Here is a 22,332-nt window from a genome sequence, read left to right on the forward strand (position 1 = left end):
TTTTTGGCTTTTCCCAATAGATTATCCAGCAGGCTGGCCAGGTTTGGTTCCCAGACTCCGCGTTTAAGACGTATCAGGCCATCAAGGACTTCAACCGTGAAGGGCTGCCTCTGATGGTCTTTGCCAACTGGAGAGGCTTCTCCGGTGGGATGAAAGGTGACTGATCCGGCCCTGGGCTGGAGGGTGGGACCAGTGCCCCTGAACCCTGCAGCAGAGGGTGGGGAGGGTTCATATCACACAGAGCCTCTGGGTGTCCCGACAGCACATCACCCTAGGCTTTGGGGGGTTATGCGCCCTCTGAGATACTTTCCAAGTTGTAACTTCAACAGGAAAATTCATTTTTTACTACTCCATACAAAATTTCAGAACCATCTATTAGGGTTATCTAGGTGGACCGCCGTTGGAGGTTTGGTGAGCGATGGACTTTATGATGGTCCTGAGTCGTGCTAAGTCCCTATGCCTCTTTTGTGGCCGTTCTCTTTGTTGGTGTTACTCTTTAATGCTCTACCCCGACTAAGACAGATACTGAAATTAGCCTTCACAAGGAAAAAATGAACAAATTCGATACCAGAGGGTGTTCTCGGTGGCAATCTGTGGTATGTTTTATGATGATCTGACAGCAGCCCCGGGCCTGTGACTCCAGCGTATTAGACCGTGATTAGGAAGGCCCTGCTCCGTGCCCCAACTGCCGTTACCGAGACTCCTCCGTGTGCGGAGCCACCGCAGACGGTTCTGGCAAACGCACTCTCCCTCCCAACGTCTCAAAGCTTTGTCTCCAGTGGCCAGAGGTTCACGGCCGTGTGGAAGCCAGAGAGAACTGACTCAGGGCGAGCTCGAGAGTGGATTAGGGGAGGAGAGGGAGGGAGGAGTCGATCCTGTGACATGAATAGAGTGATCCAGGGAAGGCAGAGACTATGTGAGAGGACGAACTCAATTAAGCACCCAGAGTAGCTTGGGGCGGGAGCATCTGTTGCCTTTGAGGGAGGAAGAGTGCGGAGAAGTTATCCTCTTACAGGTCATCAGCTGTGTGTGGAGGAGAGTGAGAGCCTTCTGCCAACAACTTTCCCTTCCTCAGCCAGGAAAACCCCTGCACGGATGGCCAGCCTCCCTACCCAAATGTAGACGGCCAGGGCGATTTTTGTGGGGTTTTTTTGTTTTATTTTAGTTGAAAAGGTCCCCTTTGTCCACATTTACTGGTGAACTACCCCATTTTGCACTTTCTTTGGGGAGACTTGGACTATACATGCAAATTAAGTGTTTGTATACGTTCCTATTCGAGGTGAATTATTTTTTGACCAAGATAATAAATCAGTGGAACTACCATGAGATACTGAGAGTCTAGGTTAAACAAGTCAATCCTACACATTTTTATTGAGTTCCTACGTGCAGGGAGCTATGCTACTTCAGAGAAAACAAAAATAAGTCAGGAAAGACATTGCCTGGAGTCAAGAAAAATGTCTTGTGCAGAAAGTTAAACCCATGATGTATAAACAAAATATCATAGTGTTCAAAGGAGAATGATGCTATATGGGGGGTGGGTAGCTGAAATTCCTTTCATTTATTGTTTTGTTAGTTTTTATTTCTGTGGCCATGCCGCATGGCATGTGGGATCTCAGTCCCCTGACCAGGGATCAAGTCCATGCCCCCTGCTTTTGGAAGTCTTAGCCATTAGACTGCCAAGGAAGTCTCTGAAATCCCTTTCCTGTATGTATGTTTGAGATTCATCTGATTTCCCTTGATCCCAGATCCCTTGGCTGTAAGGTTTACGTTAAAAGGGGCTTCCCAGGTGACACAGGAGATGCAGGTTTGATCCCTGGGTTGGGAAGATCCCCTGGATTGGGAAATGGCAACCCATTCCAGTATTCTTGCCTGGAAAATCCCATGGACAAAGGACCCTGGCAGGCTTCAGTCCATGGGAGTCGCAAAGAGTTGGACACAACTGAGCAAAAAAAACCGAAACTTTAAAACTTGGAAGAGAATGCAATGCTCTTCCTCCTTAGCTACCTCTTTTCTAGGAAACCATGAAAAATTCACTCATCCTGACATTACTTAGGAGTAAGTCAGCCTGGCTACTTTGTCCCAACAAATTTAGGACGCAGAAGTTTGCGATGTGCTGCTTGTAGGGGAAGCTTAATTCTGCTGCACATTTGGCTCTGGCCCAGATTGGCTGTTCACCCTGTAACCATAAGAGCAACAGCAATTAAGATTCATTGAGCTCTTTTCACCAGAAACCACACTCACCATTTTACATGCATTATCTTACATAATCGTCACAACAAGCCCCTCTAAGGGGTGAGTTATATTATTATCCACAATTTACATAAATTGAGACTTAGGCTAAGTAAATTTCCCAAGATCGTTTAGCTAAGAACACAGTTCCATTTTACTTCCTGCAGTGCAGTTTAGAGCCACGAGCCAGAACAAGACCTACTATACTATCCCAAGAATAGAATATCTGGGTTCCTGAGAAAGTATAATTGTCCACCTACCTCCCCTCTGCTTTGGGATGATTGTGACAAGAAACTGCAAGAACTCAGAAAATGAGTTACGGTTTTTTAATTGTAAAATATACATATAATGTTTGTCATATTAACCATTTGTAAATGTATAATTTGTTGGCATTAAATACATTGGCAATATTGTGTAACCGTCACTCCTCTATACCCCAAACTTTTTCATCATCCCTGACATAAAAGTCTATACCCATTAAATAGTAACTCCCCATCCCCACCCCCATCCCTAATCAAAAATGAATTATTAGCCTGATATGGAACCAGATCAGCTGTGTTTTCTGAATTTGTGGTGCTGCTGCATTCATTTACACATTGCTTAAGACAAATAAGCTTTGGGGAAGATAGAGAACAGTGTGGAAGTGGGAGGGGAGGAACAGCCTCCCCACCTCATATTTACATACAAGTCAGGATGTTTCCTACATATTATCTCATGTAAAGGGACCAAAGCTGAGAGTCATTCCATATCCCTTGGGGAGATGTTTGCAGTTTGGGTTTCAATACTGGCTGGGGATTATGCAGGGAGGGAAAATAAACAATTATGCCATCCCTGAGTGCACACAAACACACAGCCAGGAGCCGACTGCACTGTGGGTAAAATGACTCCAAAATTGTGTGTAATGAGTAGGAAAAGATTAGAGACAGCTCTTGCTATGCTGAAAATTGACATTAGTGGAGGGATGAAAAAAAAAAACTCTTTACTAGTCGGCCTAGGAGGTCTAATTCGAGCAGTAAAAATATAAATAAATAAATAAAAGCATGTCAAGATGGTATTGGTGCTTTTTTTCCCAATGAGCTCTATCTGGCCGGAAGGCTATTCAGCATAATGCAAAATTAAATTATAAAAACTGGCTGAATATTTAGATGGAAGAGCCATTTGGAAGCAGTTTATTTAGACGAACCGGCAATGACCCACAACAGGGAGACATCAAGCGTGAAATTTACTAGAAATTAGCACCAGGGTCCCAGCCTCAGCATGAATAGCTTGATAGGATGCAAATCCCAGTGATATTAAGCTGCCTCACTGCTGGTGCTACAGGGTCACTCTCAGTCGGCTTTTCATGTTATACTTATTATTTTTTCCCAGGACAGGTTATAAATAACAATAAAAAAACACATTTATTGAAAACTTTAACTGGAATGAAAGTCTATTTTAAAGTCTCTGATTATTTGGATGTTGAAATACCACATCAGCCAGCCATAATGAACTCATAAGAGACTTGATGTGTCTGTGGCCCGTGTACGCCTGATGTTTACCTCCTAAGATAATCTCGCCCCAAGCCAATGAGATCTGTCTCAGGTTTTGAGAGAGTGGGGCGCTGCGAAAACACCCTACCACTCTGCTCCCTTGTTTGGTACATGTGGCCGCCGGAGTATCTGTGTTGAGTAACAATGAAGGCCCCAGACAGGGTTGGTGCCTGGGTGCCAAGAACACCCTGGAAAGGCTGTGTGATCACCCTTGATGCAGATAAGTTTTGCTCAGAACACTTAGAAATCTTCAGGCTCCCGCCTCTCTGAGGATGAACCTATCAGTATTTTCCATTCCCGTTGCATTTCTCAGCCCCGAGAATTGACAGTCAGCATATGCATCGCTTTACAGTTCCCCAGACTAATGTCTAGCTGAAACCCTTGGGGATCCCCCTTCCCCTGCTGCTCCTGGCTGTGCTTTTGCTCTGTCTCTGAAATATGAAGGGATTTCAAACAAATGTCAGTCAGATTGTTGCTAAGCGCTTCAACCTGCCTTGCAGAAATGTCTGTTTTGGGGCAGCTGGGACCCAGTACAAGTATGTTGTGTGTAGAGTTTGCTCGTGTGTTTATTATATTCTAACAGCCTTTGTTGCTTTCTGAGTGTTTTGATGGTTTGGATTGGCGGGGGTGGAGGAGTGAGGGGGGATGTTGATGGTCCAGGTTAGATGGGGGCATTGTTTTCCGTCCCGAACTTGTCAAGGTCAGTGAAGCTTGATGCTTCTTTTCTGCTCACAGTCTTGGAGGCCTGAAGATAATTGTTTGGCAGTCAGATCCAAGCCCTGCACAGAGCTGCTAGTACAAGCTCTGATATCTCTGAACATAACCAAAAGTCCAGGCAAAATTCAGAAATACTCATTTATTCATGTCTCTCTTCTGGCTTTCATTTGACTCAGCTATTGCATCAGATGCAGGAAAGCAGATTATTTTGGTCTCACACTCTTTTCTCAAATTAACAGTGGTGGGCTAAGAATGTAGTAGTAAAGGGACTTCCCTGGTGGTCCAGTGGTTAAGACTTCATCTTCCAAAGCAGGGGTTGTGGGTTCCATCCCTGGTTGGGCCACTAAGATCCCACATGCCTTGGGGCCAAAAAAACAAAACATAAAACAGAAGCAATATTGTAACACATTCATTAAAGACTTAAAAAATAGTCCGCATCAAAAAAATCTTCTTAAAAAATCATTAAAAAGAAAAAAAAAGAATATAGTAGTAGAATATGGACTTTTAAGAGCCAGAAAGATCTGGATTCAAAGTCTCAACTCTGCCTTTTACTTACTTAAGCCTCAGTTTACTCACCTGTCACTTGGGTATAAGAAGAAGAAGAGCTTTCTGATGATTGATTCATATGTGTGTGTATATGCAGTCATGCTCCCTAGTATATGGTAAACTAGCTGTGAAGATAAAAGGAGGGACCAAAGTCCATTTCACAAAAATAAAATCTATACAGGCTCAGCTTTATCCCAAACAATTTGCTTATACGCAAAATCAAGGTTTTTTAAATTATACACGGGAAGTAGATTTTGAATAAAGTCCTCTCCTTTTTCGGGAGCTGGGTCTGTTCATCATAGTACAGAGCTAGATTTTGATGTAGACATGTCTTCAACAGAGCCAACTTCTCTGTTGGGCCAGTGGTCAATAGTTCGCTTTCCCACACAAAAGGATGCAGATTCGATCCCTGTTCAGGGAACTAAGATCCCATATGCCTCACAGTCCAAAAACCAGACCGTAAACAACAGAAGCGATATTGTACCAAGTTCAGTGAAGACTTAAAGAACCCAAACCCAACAGTGAGCGAAGAGGCTGGAAACGCAGACATTTACCTCTTAACTTATTTTTTTGTTTTTCACATGGAACGACTGCTCTGTGCCATTTCCTGTTGTTCCACTTTGGCATTCCATCTCCGCTTCCCAGTTCTTCTCCGCACATGATACCACTGAGGGCCACTCCTTTCTGTTACTCAGTTTCTGAGACTGTACTCTTGGCAGCACTGAAAAATGTACTGCTAATTACACAATTATTTTATTATGTAGCTCTGGTTGAAATATCCACTAAAGAATTAATTTAGTTAAAATAATTTGAACTGGGCAATTATTTTCATAACCACAGAATTAGCGTAAAGCGCTTAAAGTCCTTTATTCCCTGCTCTTCATACAGCAGTTGTGTAATTAGCAGTAAATTTTTTGGATCTTTGCTTTCCTCCCAAAGGAATAAATGTCTTTGTTCTGATCATATATACAGAGTTTATGACCATTCATATTCCACATAGAGTTGGGAGTTTTTCCTGGGGCAACTTCTGAATTTGGGGGATTCTTTCACAGACCAGCCAGCCAGGTTGGAGCAATGGAGAGAGGCATACTTCCCTCCACAGTTCCCTTGGAGAGAACTGTGCTCACTGATGATTCATATAGAGAGAGGGCCGTTTTTACTTTGGAGAAGGTAGCAGTTTAATTTGCCAGTAACTACAGTGAAAGCAATTTCTCTTTGGTCTGCTCTTAAGTTTCTGAAAAAATCCTCCTTTGCTTTGGCTTTCTAGACTGATTTATCCCAAATTGAGATCCTCTCTTTGATAGGAAAGTTTGAACTCAGTTGAACCTGCTATTTGGTGTTTCAAAGGATCCATTGTGGTTCCTCTGAAATACTCATTAAACATCTGGAATCATAAACCTAAAACTTTAGCAGTGTTTAGACTTCAGTGAGCTAGGAAATGGGGAAAAGCCATAAATTATTGGGAAATAAATAACTGATCCCGCTTTCCAAGGACTGACTCTATTTTCACACCAGGGGTCCCTTTTCTTCATGCTGCTCCTGGCCTTGGCTGGGGGGATAGGCAGGGAGGGGTGTTACAGAGCATGCTCTTTTGCAGAATAAAGAGGTGGTTCCTCTTTTCCTGTGGTTCTGTGATATTTCCAATAAATACACACGCATTTAAAATTTTTTCTCTCATTGATACCCTGATAAAAATGCAGCTGATAAAGAATTAATTTTTTCTTTCTCGCTGTGTTTTTTGCAAAGCATGCATGTACTCATTCATTTATTCAGCAGACACTTACTGAGCACTATGTTCCAGGCACCGGCCAGGACCCTGGGGATGTAAAGATGAAAGATGCAGTTTTTTGAAGATAAAATATTTGAAGGATCCAGTTTCATTAGCTGTGCATTTGGAGGGCTTATCATATGCTAAGTATCATGAGAAGAATTGAAAAGAGCTTGAATAGTTCTTCAGAAAACTTAATGTAGTGAGAGAGATCACATACTGACATGAAAAATACTCAACACTGGTAGAGCGAGTGTGAATTAATGTGGTGAAACCTGAGTACAGAAATTCAGGGAAGATGTAAAATGGAGATGTAGTCCACAGGGCCTGCACCCTGTATCTCATGAAAGATAGTGCACTTTTTTTTTTTAAGATTTGTTTATTTTAGTTTTGGCTGTGCTGGGTCTCTGTTACTGCGCGGGCTTTCTCTAGTTGCGGCAAGCAGGGGCTCCTCTTCGGTGTGGTGCATGGGCTTCTCATTGCAGTGACTTCTCGTTGTGGAGCACAGGCTCTAAGTGCTTAACGGGCTTAACAGTTGTGGCACACGGGTAGAGTTGCCCTGCGGCATGTGGGATCTTCCTGGACCAGGGATCGAACCTGTGTCCCTTGCATTGGCAGGCAGCTTCTTAACCACTAGACCACCAGCGAAACCCAGACAGTGCACAGCTGGCATGGTTTTGAAGATTGCCTGGGGTCTTAAATAGGACACAGCTGGGTGGTGGGCTGCCATCTATGGGGTTGCACAGAGTCGGACACGACTGAAGCGACTTAGCAGCAGCAGCAGCAGGGGACACCAGCCGCTTTAGTCTCCAGGACCTGGGGTGGCTGTACCCCCAGACCTGTCACCTCTGGCCACCAGCATCCTTATTTCTCTGTGTACTGTGATGGAAACAGTGTTTGGAAGCACCGCTTCATGGCCTCTGATTTGTCTCTTTCTCCCCAGATATGTACGACCAAGTGCTGAAGTTTGGAGCTTACATCGTGGATGGCTTACGGGAGTGCTCGCAGCCTGTGATGGTCTACATCCCTCCACAGGCCGAGCTCCGAGGTGGCTCCTGGGTGGTGATTGACCCCACCATCAACCCGCGGCACATGGAGATGTACGCGGACCGAGAGAGCAGGTAATGCTCCTTCCTCGCTTCCTCTCGCTGCCCGTGGGGAGCCTCTAGCTGTTGGGCTTCCTCCAGGAGAGCCTGTCTAACCAAGGGCCCTTTATCTGACTCAGACTGTCCCCAGAGGGCTCCAAGGTCACAAAACTAGGCTTTCCAGATAGCATCTGCCAGCACGAGAAGGGAACCAGGCTGGAGTCAGACTTTCCCAGTGTAATCCCCCACCCTAGATTCTTTTATCATGAAATTCTCTATCCGGGCACCCACAAAATTGAGAGACTCTCTCCTGTTGGTTGTTTAGATAGACCTATTCAGTATCTCTTTTCTTTTTTTTTAAGATTTTTTTTTCTTAATATGGGCCATTTTTAAAGTCTCCTTTGAATTTGTGACAACATTGCTTCTGTTTCATGTTTTGGTTTTTTGGCCACGAGGCATGTGGAATCCTAGCTCCCCGACTAGGAATCGAACCCACGCTCCCTGCATTGGCAGGCAAAATCTCAACCACTGGACCACCAGGGAAGTCCCTCACTATCTCTTTCTTAGGTGTGTGGCAGAGGTGGCTTAAAGCGAGGTGGAACAGAAGGACTGAGTTGTTAGTCTGGAGTCCTGGAGTCTTCCCCAGACCCTGCCGCAGGCTAGAGGGGAACTTGGAGCGGTCCTCACTCTCCCTGAGCTGCTTCTCCTTGTCTGTGGGATGAGCTGGATGGCCATCAAGGTGCTTCGCGGCATCATGTTCTGTGGTTCCAACCAAAGCTTCTCCCCAATGGCAGTGCCTCCCTCGAGGCTTGGAGAGCACAGTGTTCTCATCACGCAGAGAACTGCAAGTAAAAATCCCAAGCTTCCGTTAGGCATTGGCGCCTGAAGCAAAATGGACCAAATCCAACTTCCTTTCATAATCTGTTTTCAGCCCTTTCATAAATCTTACATCATATTTCCTTGACATTTTCCACGCCAGTCCCTATATCCAATCATTTTGTTAGAGCACCTATGTCTCCCTTTTCCCCAAAATTTCAGCCTCTTACTTCAAAAGCTGCCTAAGAGAATCCAGTGGTTTTATTGTCAAATCACTATGCTCATGTTCTGTACTTAAGGACTGACCTTTAAGTCCCAGCTTAGCCTCTGATCTGATATCAGATTGGAGACGATTCCTCTGCAGAATTTGGAACAAGACTGTCTGGTTTCAGGTCCAGCTCTACCACTGGTTATCCTTGGACAAGTCTCTTAACATCCCCTACTTTAGATTCCTCCTCTGTGAAATGGGGATAATAATACCCTACCTCAGAGTGGACGTAGACTGGGCATGAGATCGTCATGAAGATTTGTATGTAAGCACTTAACAATAGTGCCATGCACTGAGTAAGCATTAGCTGTATATATATATATATACACACACTCACACACAAACACATACATACACATACACATATCCACCAGTGACTGTGTTAGTCACTCAGTTGCGTCGGACTCTTTGCAACCCCATGGACTATAGCCTGCCAGGCTCCTCTGTCCATGGAATTTTCCAGGCAAGAATACTGGCGTGGGTTGTCACTTCCTACTCCAGGGAATGTTCCCCAGCCAGGGATCGAACCCACGTCTCTTGCATTGCTGAATTGGCAGATTCTTTGCCATTGGTGCCACCTAGGGAGTCACTATGTACATATATTTATGTATTTTTTTAAATAAAACCTTCTACATTTAAGCAATTATATATATAAAAAATAATATATGTGTATAAAATAATATACGTATGTATATAATTTTTTAAATGTGTAGAAGGTTTTCTTAAAAGAAAGGTGTTTATGGTGAACTTCCTGGTAATAGAACATCATCAGTATGTACTAGAAGTGACCCTGAAGCCCTTCACTTTGTCATTTCCATGGCAGCAGGCTGACCGTTTCCTCTCCTGCTTGGCCTGGCCCCGTGTGCCTGAGTACAAACAGCAGGCTGCCGTGCGTGTATGGGACTGGTCGGCACCCACTCCCCTCTTTGCACAGCATGCATGATGGAGATTGTTCAACTGTCACTGTGCCTACATCAACTTTTTTTTTTTTTCCTGGAAAAATGTGACTTCTTTTACCCTTATCAGCTGTAGATGGTGGAACCTGTATTCTTCTCCCTTTGAGATGGAAGTAGACTGATGTCATAATGAGACTTATTTTATTTGCTTTTTGCCAGGCCTCTCACAGCCCACTTAGACTCTTCTCTGGTGCCTGCTCCTCTCCCCGGGGTTACCTCTGTGAACTGTGGGTGGGCAGAACCATAACGAAGCTATTTCCTGGTCCACAGATTGTAACCGGCCTCTTTCTGTTGTCTCTTTTCGTTCAAGTGCCTCTATTTCTGTTTTGTCTCCTTTCTTTTCTCTCTGATCCAGGGGATCCGTTCTGGAGCCAGAAGGGACAGTAGAAATCAAATTCCGCAGAAAGGATCTGGTGAAAACCATGCGTCGGGTGGACCCAGTCTACATCCACTTGGCTGAGCGATTGGGTATGTCTGCTTGTCCTCCTGGCAAGTCAATGAGCCGTTCAGCTGATTTGTAATGAGTGCATTCATAGGCCAGAGGAAGAGGTACTGAAGCATTTGATCAAATTCATGATAATCTTTATTTACTGTCCTCTCTATGGTAAGAACCCTGGTAGAATGAAACAGTGTGTATAATAGGAGGGGAAGTGGGCCCTAAAAAGGCAAAAGTCACCCGGTTTTCCTTCTGATATTTCCTTACAGTTCAAGCAGCCCATCTTTCTAGGCTTGTGGATGTCCTTGTCCAGAAGGATTAGCAGGACACTGCTGTTGGGGGCAGGCTGACCAGAAAGCATGGTCAGCCTAAGTATCCTGTTGCTGCGTGTCTCCTTGGACGAGCCCACCTCATTCCTGAGGGATGTAAGAGTCAGTGTCATGGGATGGGAAAGCCACAGCCCTTCCCAAGCGGCATGCTAGAGCCATCCTGAGCTGGAGAAATGGACGCAGAGAGTGTGGCCTGTGCATGTACAGCAGAGGCCAGGCAGCAGTGCCCCGGGAGCGTCTGTGCTCCATGCGTCCAGCCTTTACCGTGTTGCTCACTTGTTGGCGGGGCTTTTGGAAGGCTCTTGCGATTTGAACATTGGACTAAACCGTGGGAGCCCTGTATTGAGTCAAGTCTGAATGAGTTTCCGAGTCTCTTAAAACACTGATTTTCTGCCCAGGTCTCCCACTGAGACCTTTGCTGCATTGGTAAAAGATAATGACTTGAGGCTCTTTTGTTTGTTGGTTTGGTTTGATTTTGTTCTTTTCTAAAGGAACAGAGAGATTGTCTTTAAAAGGTAGTGAAACCCAGTGAATGGAAGACATAAAACAAGAGATGCTAGCTCTCTGTGTTCCTAACAAAAGTTTAATTAGTAAAGTACCATTGGTGAACCCTTTACATCCTCACCATCTAGAGACACAGAAGCTTCTGGGTGTGTGCCCACCCTCACTCTGGAGCCTGCACACCCTGGCATCTGGAGCCCTGAGCCATGCACGAGCGTTGGTGCTCAGTCACATCTGACTCTGCACAACCCCACGCACGTAGCCCTCCAGGCTTCCCTGTCCATGGGGCTTTCCAGAGTCTTTGCTGCCACTCGGGCTACCATAAACCCTGTTCATGTCCCATTGTTTGCCACTAGGAAGCAACTGCCAATAACTCTCACCCAGCACAGCCTGATCCTTTTATAGGATATGCACAGACAACAAGACATTGGCCAAGTTGTTTCTAAAATCTATTGCCACCCAGAATTGTTGAGGTGTTTTTTTTTTTCCCCTCTTTCTCCTCCAAACAGGATAATTACTTCTGACCAACCCCATACACTTTAATTAAAGTAACTACAGCTCAAGTGAAGTTCTTCACAACTGTACACAGAGAGAGCTCTAAAAGCTTCAGCTACCGATAAGCATCTCACTCAGATGGCTCATAATTGCTCCCAGCATCCGGCGATCGTTGCTGCAGTTTTTACCCCTCATTCCGTACAAAGGCAGCAATGCCACAGTTGCAGGACACCAAGAATTGCATAATTTTCTCTCTCTCTTGTTTTTTTCTTTTTTCCTTTTTTTTTTTTTCTATTTCTTTTTTTTGCTGGTTTTCTTTCTGGCCAATTTAAAATTTGTCAAAGTCGGTCTTCTTCTGGATCACTGCCCTTTGATATTTCGCGCACTCCATTTGCCACAAACAAGCCGCAGGGCCGCAGTTCATGCTGACTCCAGCAGAAGCAGAGAGAGCTCCATTTATCTTACACTGCCTGCTGAATTCCTCCTCATTAACTGGGGGTTCACTGCCTCTTTTTAACCCCCCAATGGCTGTTATCATCCCTTCAGAGTAACTGGATGGTAGGCAGAGGGATCCTCTCTGACATCTGTTTGCGGAGTGGCTGGAGGGTGACGGGTGTGGAGCTGAAGCTTCTTTCTCTGGGAGGCAAGTGACATCACTCCCACCTTCACCCAGCACCTTTCAACTTTTGGAATGTGGGAAGGGGAAAAGGAGGAGCTTCCCAAGTAATGGCCGTTTAATCATTTGTTACAAATCATCTCATTATCAATTTCCGATCCATGTTGAAGAAAACCAGATTTATTTAACCTTGACCAAAATGGCACAAGAGAAAGACTCCTCAGTGGGCTAAATATGAAGCAGGCTCTGGCTTGGGGCAGCCTGGGACATGAGCAGTGGAGCTGGAGGAAAGATGAAATAAAGTGAAAGTGTTAGTTGCTCAGTCCTATCTGACTCTCTGCGACCCCATGGACTATAGCCCACTAGGCTCTTCTGTCCATGAAATTCTCCAGGCAAGAATACTGGAGTGAGTTGCCATTTCCTTCTCCAGGGCATCTTCCCCACCCAGGATCTAACCCACATCCCCTGTGTCTCCTGCATGTGCGTGTGGAATGAGATAAGTGTGTACAAGTCCTGGGTGTGTTGCCTGCAGGAAGGTTGTTGAACCTCTCCGAGCATCCGTCCCTTCATCCGGAGAGTGGGGGCCACTCCCCCTTCCTGGTCAGCGTTGGGATCGGATGAATGTGCATTTGCTCTGAATCTGCAAAGCACCTTCCAAACACAGGGACTGGCATCCTTTCCTCTCCATCCTAGTCGTCAGAAGCAGCAGCAGGTGCCACGTTCGGAATCGAGCACTCTGTGTGGCTTAGGCCCACTTTGGGAGCGAGTGGCAGAGGGAAGGAAGTGTGAAAGCAGCAGCAGCAGCAGCAGTCTCCTCTCTCAGGTGTTGTCGGTCAGATGGGGAGACCATGGACATGCAGGCGTGTTTGTGACAGGACAGATCAGTGGCAATGCAACGGGAGGAGTGTCGCAAAGCCAGCTCCTTTGGGGTTCACATCGGCTTCTGACTCCTTTCTTTGTGCCTAGAAGCAGACTGCCAAAATGCCTTTTTTTTTTTCTTTTACAAAGTGGGTGAAAATGACTTAATTTTCCAGGTTGGGAGATTGAGGCAGAAGGAAGCGTTAAATAAGTCATCCAAGATACCAAATAAATACACGCTGGTGCCCAGAAGGGAATTTCTGGTTCTCTGTGTGCCTCTCTTCTCAGGATTTCCTCCTATTTTCCTTGAATACTGAGCCTGATCAAAGTTAAACAAGAGTGCTTTCCTTTCTTTTGCGATCTGAAGCCAGCTCCCCTGAGAGGAACCTACTGCAGGAGGAAGCCTGTGGGAGTAGATGTTGTCCTGTGTTCCCCGTCTCTTCCCAATCGGCCTCTGCCCGGGGGAGCATACTGTCCAGTACACGGAGACTGTGGTCAAAATCGTAAATAGTATTTACTCATTAATAATACTTAATGAGTAAATAATTTAATTTTGAATAGCTAACTTCGGGGAAGCCTGGCATGCTGCAGTCCATGGGTTGCAAAGAGTCAGACACGACTTAGCGATTGAACAGTAACTTCATCTCTTTCAGGATTTTTATTTTTAAGAAAATGACCTTTTGTCATTTTATCCAGTTAGTTTGGGTAGCAGTGGTACAGTTCTCTGGTTACAACAGAGAGTTTGAAATTAGTATGTAGATTGGCCCCTGATGAAGGAAAAGGGGACAATTGCCCCAGCAAAAAATGCGATGTCGGCCCAGATACCGGAATCTTGCTTTGCCGGACTGGTTCTGACCCTGAGTTCTTGGAACCAGGGCTTGGCAGAGTCAGCGCAGAGGGGAACATGTCCTCCCATTCTGGTTGCCTTGAGGAAATGAAATTCCGTCCCTGGAAGCAGAGCGCAGCCCGACAAGGCCTCCCTGTGTCGCTCTGACATCCTTCTACCTCTGGGACAGGCAGAGTGGCCGCGGAGCGGGACGGCCTTCACAGCCTGGCCTCTTGATGCCGTGATGCACGGTCCTCCCGGATCCTCGCCCTCCTCCTGTGTTCAGAGGGAAGTGACAAATCAATTTAGGTGGAGGAGGAGCCATCCGGTCCAAGTGCAAAGCCACTGTACGCTCCCTGCAGCCTGTCCTCAGTACAAAGAACACCTGGGCCAAGGGGCCACTTGGTGGAGATCCTTTCTTCTCCAGACACACATCTTGGCCGTGGCCCTGTTCCCGGAAAGCCAGGCAGCCTGCCAGGCTGCGTGCTGGCTGTGCCCACGAGGATGGAGCGTGCCTTGGGAGTGGTGGTCTGATGCAGGCAGACAGCCCTGGCTAGCTGGCCCCTGCCCAGATCTGCACACACATCTACTCTTCACCCCTACGCCTTCCAGCCTGAGGCACCCTGGGTGCAGAGGAAATATCGTGGGTGCGGGTGAGGATCCACATGTCTGAAGATCCTCAGGACTGCCTCCCTCCTAAGCTTTCCCTTTAGCCAGCAGGATGACAGGAAACGGACACTTCCTTGAGTTAAGGGGACTCAGTTGAACTGCTTTTTCTGGCAGAGGTGATGGAGTTACTGTGCTCCATGTGCTTTTCCATCTCTCTGTTCTCCTTGAGATGCTGTAAGTGCAAAGGAGCCTGGGTGGCTTGTTGAGGCAGGAAGCAGTGTCCCTGCCTGGAAAGCTGAGCACCGGAAAGAAAGAAGCTCTACCAGTCAGCCTGGGGAGTGGCCTCTGGCCCTTTCTCTGTTGTATGCAAAGTGTCACCTTGGGGGCATCGAGGCCCCCAAGCTCTGGTCTCCGTGATAGGAAGAATGCTGAAGGTTAAATCATGAAGGTAAGAGTGGGATTGTGCCTCCCCTCTTAAGGAAGTGAAGGTGAAAATTGTTAGTCCTTCAGTCATGTCTGACTGTTTACAACCCCATGGACTGTTGTAGCCCACCAGGCTCCTCTGTCCATGGAATTCTCTAGGCAAGAATACTGGAGTGGGTTGCCATTCTCTTCTCCAGAGGATCTTCCTGACCCAGGAATCAAACCCAGGTCTCCTGCATTTCAGGCAGATTTCTTTACCCTCTGAGCCACCAGGGAAACCCCCTCTTAAGGAGGCCCAGCTTAAAACCCACCTCACCGCACTGATTCAGAAGCTGTCTCCTCATGTAGTTTAGTGCAATAGTGACAGCTTCTTCCAGGAAGAAGAGGTCCTTTTGGTGTGATCTGTTAATCTGATTTTGTTTGTTGAAGCATCTGGGCTTGCCTCTTCCCAGGAAGGAGTGAGTCACGAGTCCATCAGGCTGGAGGGACCCGACAGGCCCTTTGTTAGACTGAACCTAAGCTTCTGCCTGCCCAGGTTGTTGTCAGAACTTGTCAGAGGGACCCTCTTCCCCTCTGGATCTTGGTGACTCAGATCCCTGTCCTTCCACCTTAGGGAGAGCAACTTGGAGAAGGAAAACAGACTGCCAGGCTTCCTGCCACTAGAACTCAGAGAATCTGCGCTGTTTCCTGACCCTTTTGTGTGGGATGTGTGCAGGGCGGCACAGGGGACAAGGCTGCAGGGGAAGTAATGTATTTAATATATATTTTTTATTCCCACTTGGAAATCTCTGGGTTGACTATAATGATTCTTAACAATATGAACAGTAGAGGACCAGCACCTTAGTAGAGCACTAACAAGGAACCTTAGGGTTAAATGTCCCTTGAGAGGGTTGCTGTTAAAATCAATATGCAAATACAGTTGTATTTAGATAGGTATAGCTCCCTTTGAAGAAAAGCAGATATATGAAAATGGGATTTAAAAAAAAAAAAAAGATACATTGGGAGAAATTATTCCCATTACAAAAGGATTATTTGCTTTACCAAAGGAGTCACTGCAGGGTTCCTTCTAAATAGCTCCCTTAAGGCATTTAAAACGGGATCTGGGATCTGGGATCTGATTTACGCAGTTTTTCAAGAATGCTTTTGTGTAAAGAAAGGCACACCTGTTATGGATACAGAAATAGTTTTACAGGGTTGGTGGGTTTTTTGTTTTGTTTTTTTTTGCATCCTATCTTTCTATCTTTGTAGAGAAATTTCTTTCAATGTAGAAAATGGGGTTACATAGATCTTTTTAAACAGCTACTTATGTTTGTGCTTCTGAATCTTAATAAGATTCTAGTCTTTTTTTGTGCTGATTTTTCATTCTCCAGGTTGAGGAGTGGGTGTGTGTTCTCAGAGCTGAGATATTCAGGAGCTTAGTGGGGAGGGTGATCTAGTCCTTTTTCTCTAGCCTCATAAGTATTTAACCAATCAAAGCAAATTGCCTTCTTCAGAGGAGGAAGAAGGGCCCATAAAAGTTAAAATTGGGTTTAAATTTACATAGGCTTCTTGATAGAGCTAAAAAAAAAAAGTTAAGAATTAAAAGAACACACACTTCAATATCACATTCTTTAAACATTTTTTCCTATTTGCCCGATTAAGATGTTTGTTCCATAAATGAGAGACAGCTCAGAAAAGGAAACAGATTTCTGCAAAGTCACCCAGTGACTTTGGCTGAGCTGAGAAGTTTCAGCCTAGCACTCTGACTTCTGTTCTGAGCTTTGAAGGTCTTCCCCTCCCCCTCCCACAAATCCTGCTCCATAGGATGGTCTGCTCATGCCTAGGGTAAGGTCGGCCACCTCCTGCCTCCCCCAGGGTCAAGGCTGGATAGAAACACCTCTGCCGCTGAAATCAGTGTTCTTCTCAGAAACTTCTCTTCAGCTTTGACCCCGTGGAGGAGAGAGGTGGCTTTTCCTTCTGTCCTGGCCCCAGCGGGGACACCTGACAGGCTGCCGTCCTGTGGACACTTGCAAGTCAGTTTAACTTGTTTCGTTTCAGAAGTATGGACTCTGAAGCCAGGCTGCCTAAGTGCAAATCCAGCCCCACCATTTCCTGCCTTTGTTGCCTTGGACTTCACTTTTTTGTGTGCTTCAGTTTTCCCATCTAAAAAGTCACAGCGATCTTTTCTCGTGAAGATGAAAGGAGATGAACAGTACTTACACATGAGTGTATGGGAATATCTCAATAATGTTAGCTTTCATTAGATCACACTAATCATCCCTCTTCTTGCATTTAACTCTTTAAAAATTTTTTTAAAATACTTATTCATTTATTTATTTGGCTCGCCAGATCTTAGCTAGGGCCCACGAAATCTTTGATTTTTGTGGCAAGACATGGAATCTTTAGCTGCAGCATGCGGGCTCTAGTTCCCCGACCAGGGACTGAACCCAGGCCCCAAGCATTGAGAGTGCGGAGTCTTATCCACTGGACCGCCAGGGAAGTCCCTCTTTAAACATTTTTCATTGTAAGGCTGGATTTTTAGGTTTTTGTGGGGACTGTATTTTGGGGGAAGGAATGACATGGGAGTGACCTACCTCTCTCTTCCCATTTCAGCCTTGTCCTAAAGTAGGATTCTAGAAAGAATGACTTTCCTCTCTGAGGCATATTCTTAAACACACACACACATGCCGGCTTGCTTCCCTAAAAACCCTGAGGCCCTGCAATCTGGCTAGAAAAGAAAGAAAACCATTCCACGATATTTAATTGTACAGGGAGCTTACAGGATTGATCGAGAGCTTAGCTTTTTACAATAGTCCAGTGAATAAGAAATGCTCCTGACAAACGATCAATGATAGGATAATCACTCTTTATCCCCCTCCTCATTCTTACCTCCTTTCTTCCAGGAGAACAGGGTTCAGAAGTCAAAAATCTTTATAGACGCCGCTTTTAAATTAAGCAGAAAATAGACATTGACATATTTGTTAATCTCCCCTAAATCATTACCGGGACTGGCTGCTTTGCTGTACAAGGAGAGGGGCCCTCGTGTGCTGCACAAGGGTGTGTAACCAGCAGAAGAGCAGCCTTTTATTTGTAGAAAATAAAATTGAGAAAACCTTTTATTCTTCCTCTCCCTAAGTACACTCATCTTTCTCACAGGCATTTAAAAATGCATACCTTCTCTACTAATGTGTTTGCCTTGCTTTGCTGCTTTTGGGGAGGTAGGTCTTGAACTGTAGGCATCGCCAAAGGAATCAAACCCTGCAGGCTTTGGGGGGATGCTCTGGGATCCTCCTAGTCTCCGGAGGGCCAGGCTGTTGGAGGGGTTTATTTCATTATTCTTTCAGAGCTCTAGAATAGCTTGGCTGGGTGGATGAGAATTTTGTTAGTCCAGGAACTAGCCTTCTTGTCCCTCCAGCTGGTAAAGGGGCCGGTTATCCCTCCAAGGCCTTGTTCCCAGAATGCCCTGTTCCTAAGCCCAGAAGTCCTCCCACTTTGCACCCAGTGCTGAGCTGTGCTCTTAACTCCACCTAACACTGGACCAGACTCTCCAGCCAATTGCCCTCCTGTGGCCACTGCTTAGCCACTTTCAATACTATTTAACGTACAGGCTTCCAAGACAGCCGGAGCCAAGTGTAAATCTGACTTCTCTACCTAAGAGCTGGGTGCCGTTGGGCAAGTCACTGTCACATTTCAGAGCCTTGGTGTACTCAGACCCTGTCTGTAAAGTTGGGTTACTATAAGGATTAGAGATGGTGTACCTGAGCCAACTTGGAAGGTGTTCAGTAACGCTGAGGTGGTCTGCTGGCAGCCACGGTGTTAGCTGCTGACCAGACCCGGGTCTGAGCTATGGTGACTTATGAGCGGTGTGAGCCTGAAATCGTGGAGTGCAGCTCCTGGCACACGGGAAATGCTCAATGAATGGTGTGTGTTACACACGGGGCACATATCTGTATGGATGTTGTTGACCCCAAGGGGGAATGCTATGAGGGTCTGGAGGTCCCTGTTCAGTCACATGCACGGTCCTGCCATCCCTGGGCCCCCAGCAGGGCTGTGATCTTCCCTGCTGGTCTCGTAGTGCCTCGGGGATATTGTGAGTTCAGTTCCAGTTGTTGCTTAGTCACTAAGTCGTGTCCTACTCTTTTCAGAGCCATGGACTGTAGCCCACCAGGCTCCTCTGTCTGTGGGATTTGGCAGGCAAGAGTACTGGAGTGGGTTGCCATTTCCTTCTCCAGGGGATGTCCCGACCCAGGGATCGAACCTGTGTCCCCTGCATTGGCAGGCAGATTCTTTACCGCTGAGCCACAGTTCCAGACCACCACGATAAAGTGAATAGTGCAATAAAGTGAGTCCCATGACTTCTTTGGTTTCCCAATTCATAGCAGAGTTATGCTTGTACTATACTGTTGCCTGTTAAGTGTGCAATAGCATTATACTATCTTAAAAACTATGTACATACCCTAATTTAAACATACTTCTGTGCTAAAAAGTGTTCACCATTATCTGAACACCTTCAGCGAATCAATCTTTTTGCTGGTGGAGGGCCTTGTCTTAATGTTGATGACTGCTGACTGATCAGAGCAGTGGCTGATGAAGGTTGGGGCAGCTGTGCCAGTTTCTTAAATAAGACCAAAGTCAAGTCTGCTGCATCGATTGACTCTTCCTTTCACCAACAATTTCCCTGCAGTGTGCACTCCTGCTTGAGAGCATTATTTGATTTCACCATAGCAAATGCAATTACAGATATACCTCACTTTATTGCATTTTCAAACTTTCTCATTATTATTATTATTATTATATTCCTCATGGTGATCTGTGATCAGTGACCTTTGATATTATGTTTTGATGTTTTTGTACTTGTTTTGGCATTTTTTAGCCATAAAGTATTCTCTAGGTATGCCTGTAACGGGGCGATATCCTAGCCACTCACATACAGAATGGGGCTTATTGGCCACGTTTTCTTGGTCTGGTTGTAGAATGAGACTGAGGTGGCGCCTCAGCTTTATCAGGCAGGAATCTACCATCCTCTGATTTAGCCTTTTCTAAAGTTTTAAGGGATACCACTACCAAAACACGTGTACACATAAGCCAGGAACACACACAACACAATGTGCAAAAGCTTCAGGAGCCCAGCTGCTGCACGCAGGTCCTGGCTTGGCCCCGTTCTATCTCTGTGACCTCGATAAGTTACATAAATAAGCAATGCCTCAGTTTCCTCGCCTGTAAAATGAGGATAATAGGAATGCCAACCTCATAAGGTCGTAAGGATTAAACAGGCTAATGGATGAAAAGCACTTAGTGCCCTGTATATATTAGCTTTGGTTAACTATACGCACTCGGGGGCCAAGATAAACTTTTTTTTAGTGGCACTCACTTTTCTAATTTTTTCCATTTGATAAAATTTTATAGAAAAGTTACAAGAATGGTACAATGAACTTCTGATGTCCTTTTCTCAGATTCACCTACTGTTGCCATCTTGCCTGACTCGCTTTACCATTTTCACATACACGTGCTCCCTCGTTCACTCTCCCCACACACGTACACGTTTTCTTTGAACCATCTGAGATCATTTGTAGATATCACGCTCCTTTGTCCGTACATATTCAGTGTGTGTTTCTAAGAACACAGACTTTCTCTTACATAAGCAAAATACATTTATTAAAATCAGAAGCTATAACATTGATACAGTACTACTGTATAATCCATGATTCATATTAAAATTCTACCAGCTGGCCTAATAATGTCCTTTACCGCCTTCTAGCTTTTTGTTTGTTTGTTTGTTCCAGATCTGAGATCTAATCTCAGAGCACGTGTCTCTAATCTGGGATAGTTCTTTGCCGTTTCTTTGTCTTTCATGATCTTGACATTGTTTAGAAAGTCCAGGTCACTTTCTTGGGTCTGTGTTACATTTCCCTGGGGTTAGGTTCAGATTATGCATTTTTGGCAGGAATATTGCAAAAGTGATGTCATGTCCTTCTCAGGACGTTTTGTCAGGAGGCACATGACGTCAGCTTGTCCCACTCTCGGTGCTGGTCAGCTTTGATTACTTGATTAAGGTTTTGTTCACTAGGTTAATCCACTGTAAAGTTGCCATCTTCCCCTTTGTAATTAGTAAGTAATTTGTAAGGAGATACTTTGAGACTATGTAAATATCCTGTTCCTCGGCAAATGCTCACCCACTAGTTTTAGTATCTATTGATAATTCTTGGCAGAATCAATGACTGTGATGGCTGTAAAATGGTGATTTTCTAATTCTGCCATTCCTTCTCTATTAGTTGTTGGTCTGGGGAGAGGGAGGGCTTTCTTTCCCCTTCTCTTCCGTTTAATTACGTGTGTCAGGGTGACTTACAGGTTCTTATTTAATTCCATAAATATTCTGCCCGATGCTCAAATTGTCCCACATTTAGCCTGCTGGAATACCTTCATACTGGCTCTTGTGTCTTTTTTTTCTTTTAAGAAGTTATTTTGTTTTGGCCACACAGCATGTGGCATCTTAGTTCCTTGACCAAGGATCAAACTTGAGCCCCCTGTAGTGGTGGCACAGAATCTTAACCACTGGACCTCCAGGGAAGTCCCTCCTGTGTCCTTGTTACATGCCCAGTCAGTTTTTGAGTGCTTTCCCACATTTTCTGACAGTACGTTCCAGGTTCATCTTAATATTTCTCCTGCCCCAGCCCTGGAATCAACCATTTCTCCAAGGAGTCTCTTGGTTCCTTTTATTGGAGAAGAAAAGATCTTTGCTTCCCTGTCAAGGTTATTATACCCGTGACCATCTCATCTCAGAAGAAGCTGGTTGGCTCTCCTCCCAGGAATTCTCTGGACTGGTCCAACTAGAATGAATGGGCTGCCATCTTGTCTCACAGTGGGGGGGCCCGCTGTTGTCATGCCGTGTACCTGCTTTGGAAAGAAGGCTGCTGAAGGACCAGGGGCCCAGTGTGATCGGTCAGTGTGAGAGCCCAAGGAAGGATCACCCTCCCCACTTCTCATCACGGTTTCAAAGTAGCGATGGGTTTAAAGGGGAAGAAAAAAAGAGTGGACTTGGGTATCCAAAAACCTCATAAAACTGAAACTAGGTACTAGAGTTCCACCCCTGTTCTATTAACATGTGTTTATGGATGATACTTAGAGCTCGCTCAGCGGCCCAAGGCTGTTTACGGCATGTGATTCATAGTGGCATAAAAAGTGAGGCCCACACAGACATGCTTAAAATAGACCTCTCTCCTCTGCGTGCCGGCCCCTATGGTCATGCAGTTGTTTGTCAGCTTTGGTGACCAAGCACTTCAAGTTGTTGCCGACACCAGGGGCTGTCACCTATTGCTCCTTCAGCTAGACTTACGCCTCCTTGCTAG

General features: G+C 45.5%; 1 protein-coding gene across 8 annotated transcripts in view; it reads left to right on the top strand.

Moving 5' to 3' along the window:
- The window catches only part of ACACA (acetyl-CoA carboxylase alpha), a 277,322-nt gene that overhangs the window by 242,541 nt on the left and 12,449 nt on the right, over positions 1-22,332 (top strand). For 5 of the 8 annotated variants that reach the window (XM_081584563.1, XM_081584561.1, XM_081584562.1 and 2 more), the window contains 3 exons: positions 21-156; positions 7,733-7,910; positions 10,270-10,382. In XM_081584563.1, the coding sequence (XP_081440689.1) occupies positions 21-156; positions 7,733-7,910; positions 10,270-10,382 (427 nt within the window). Of the gene's footprint in view, positions 1-20; positions 157-7,732; positions 7,911-10,269; positions 10,383-10,619; positions 13,399-22,332 lie in introns of those variants that run through there. The other 3 variants (XR_014080652.1, XM_081584567.1, XM_081584566.1) reach the window with 3 other exon arrangements.

The sequence above is a fragment of the Giraffa tippelskirchi genome, chromosome 3 (genome assembly GCF_054371585.1).
Source record: "Giraffa tippelskirchi isolate mGirTip1 chromosome 3, T2T-mGirTip1v1.2.pri, whole genome shotgun sequence".
In the NCBI taxonomy this organism is placed as follows: Eukaryota; Metazoa; Chordata; class Mammalia; order Artiodactyla; family Giraffidae; genus Giraffa; species Giraffa tippelskirchi.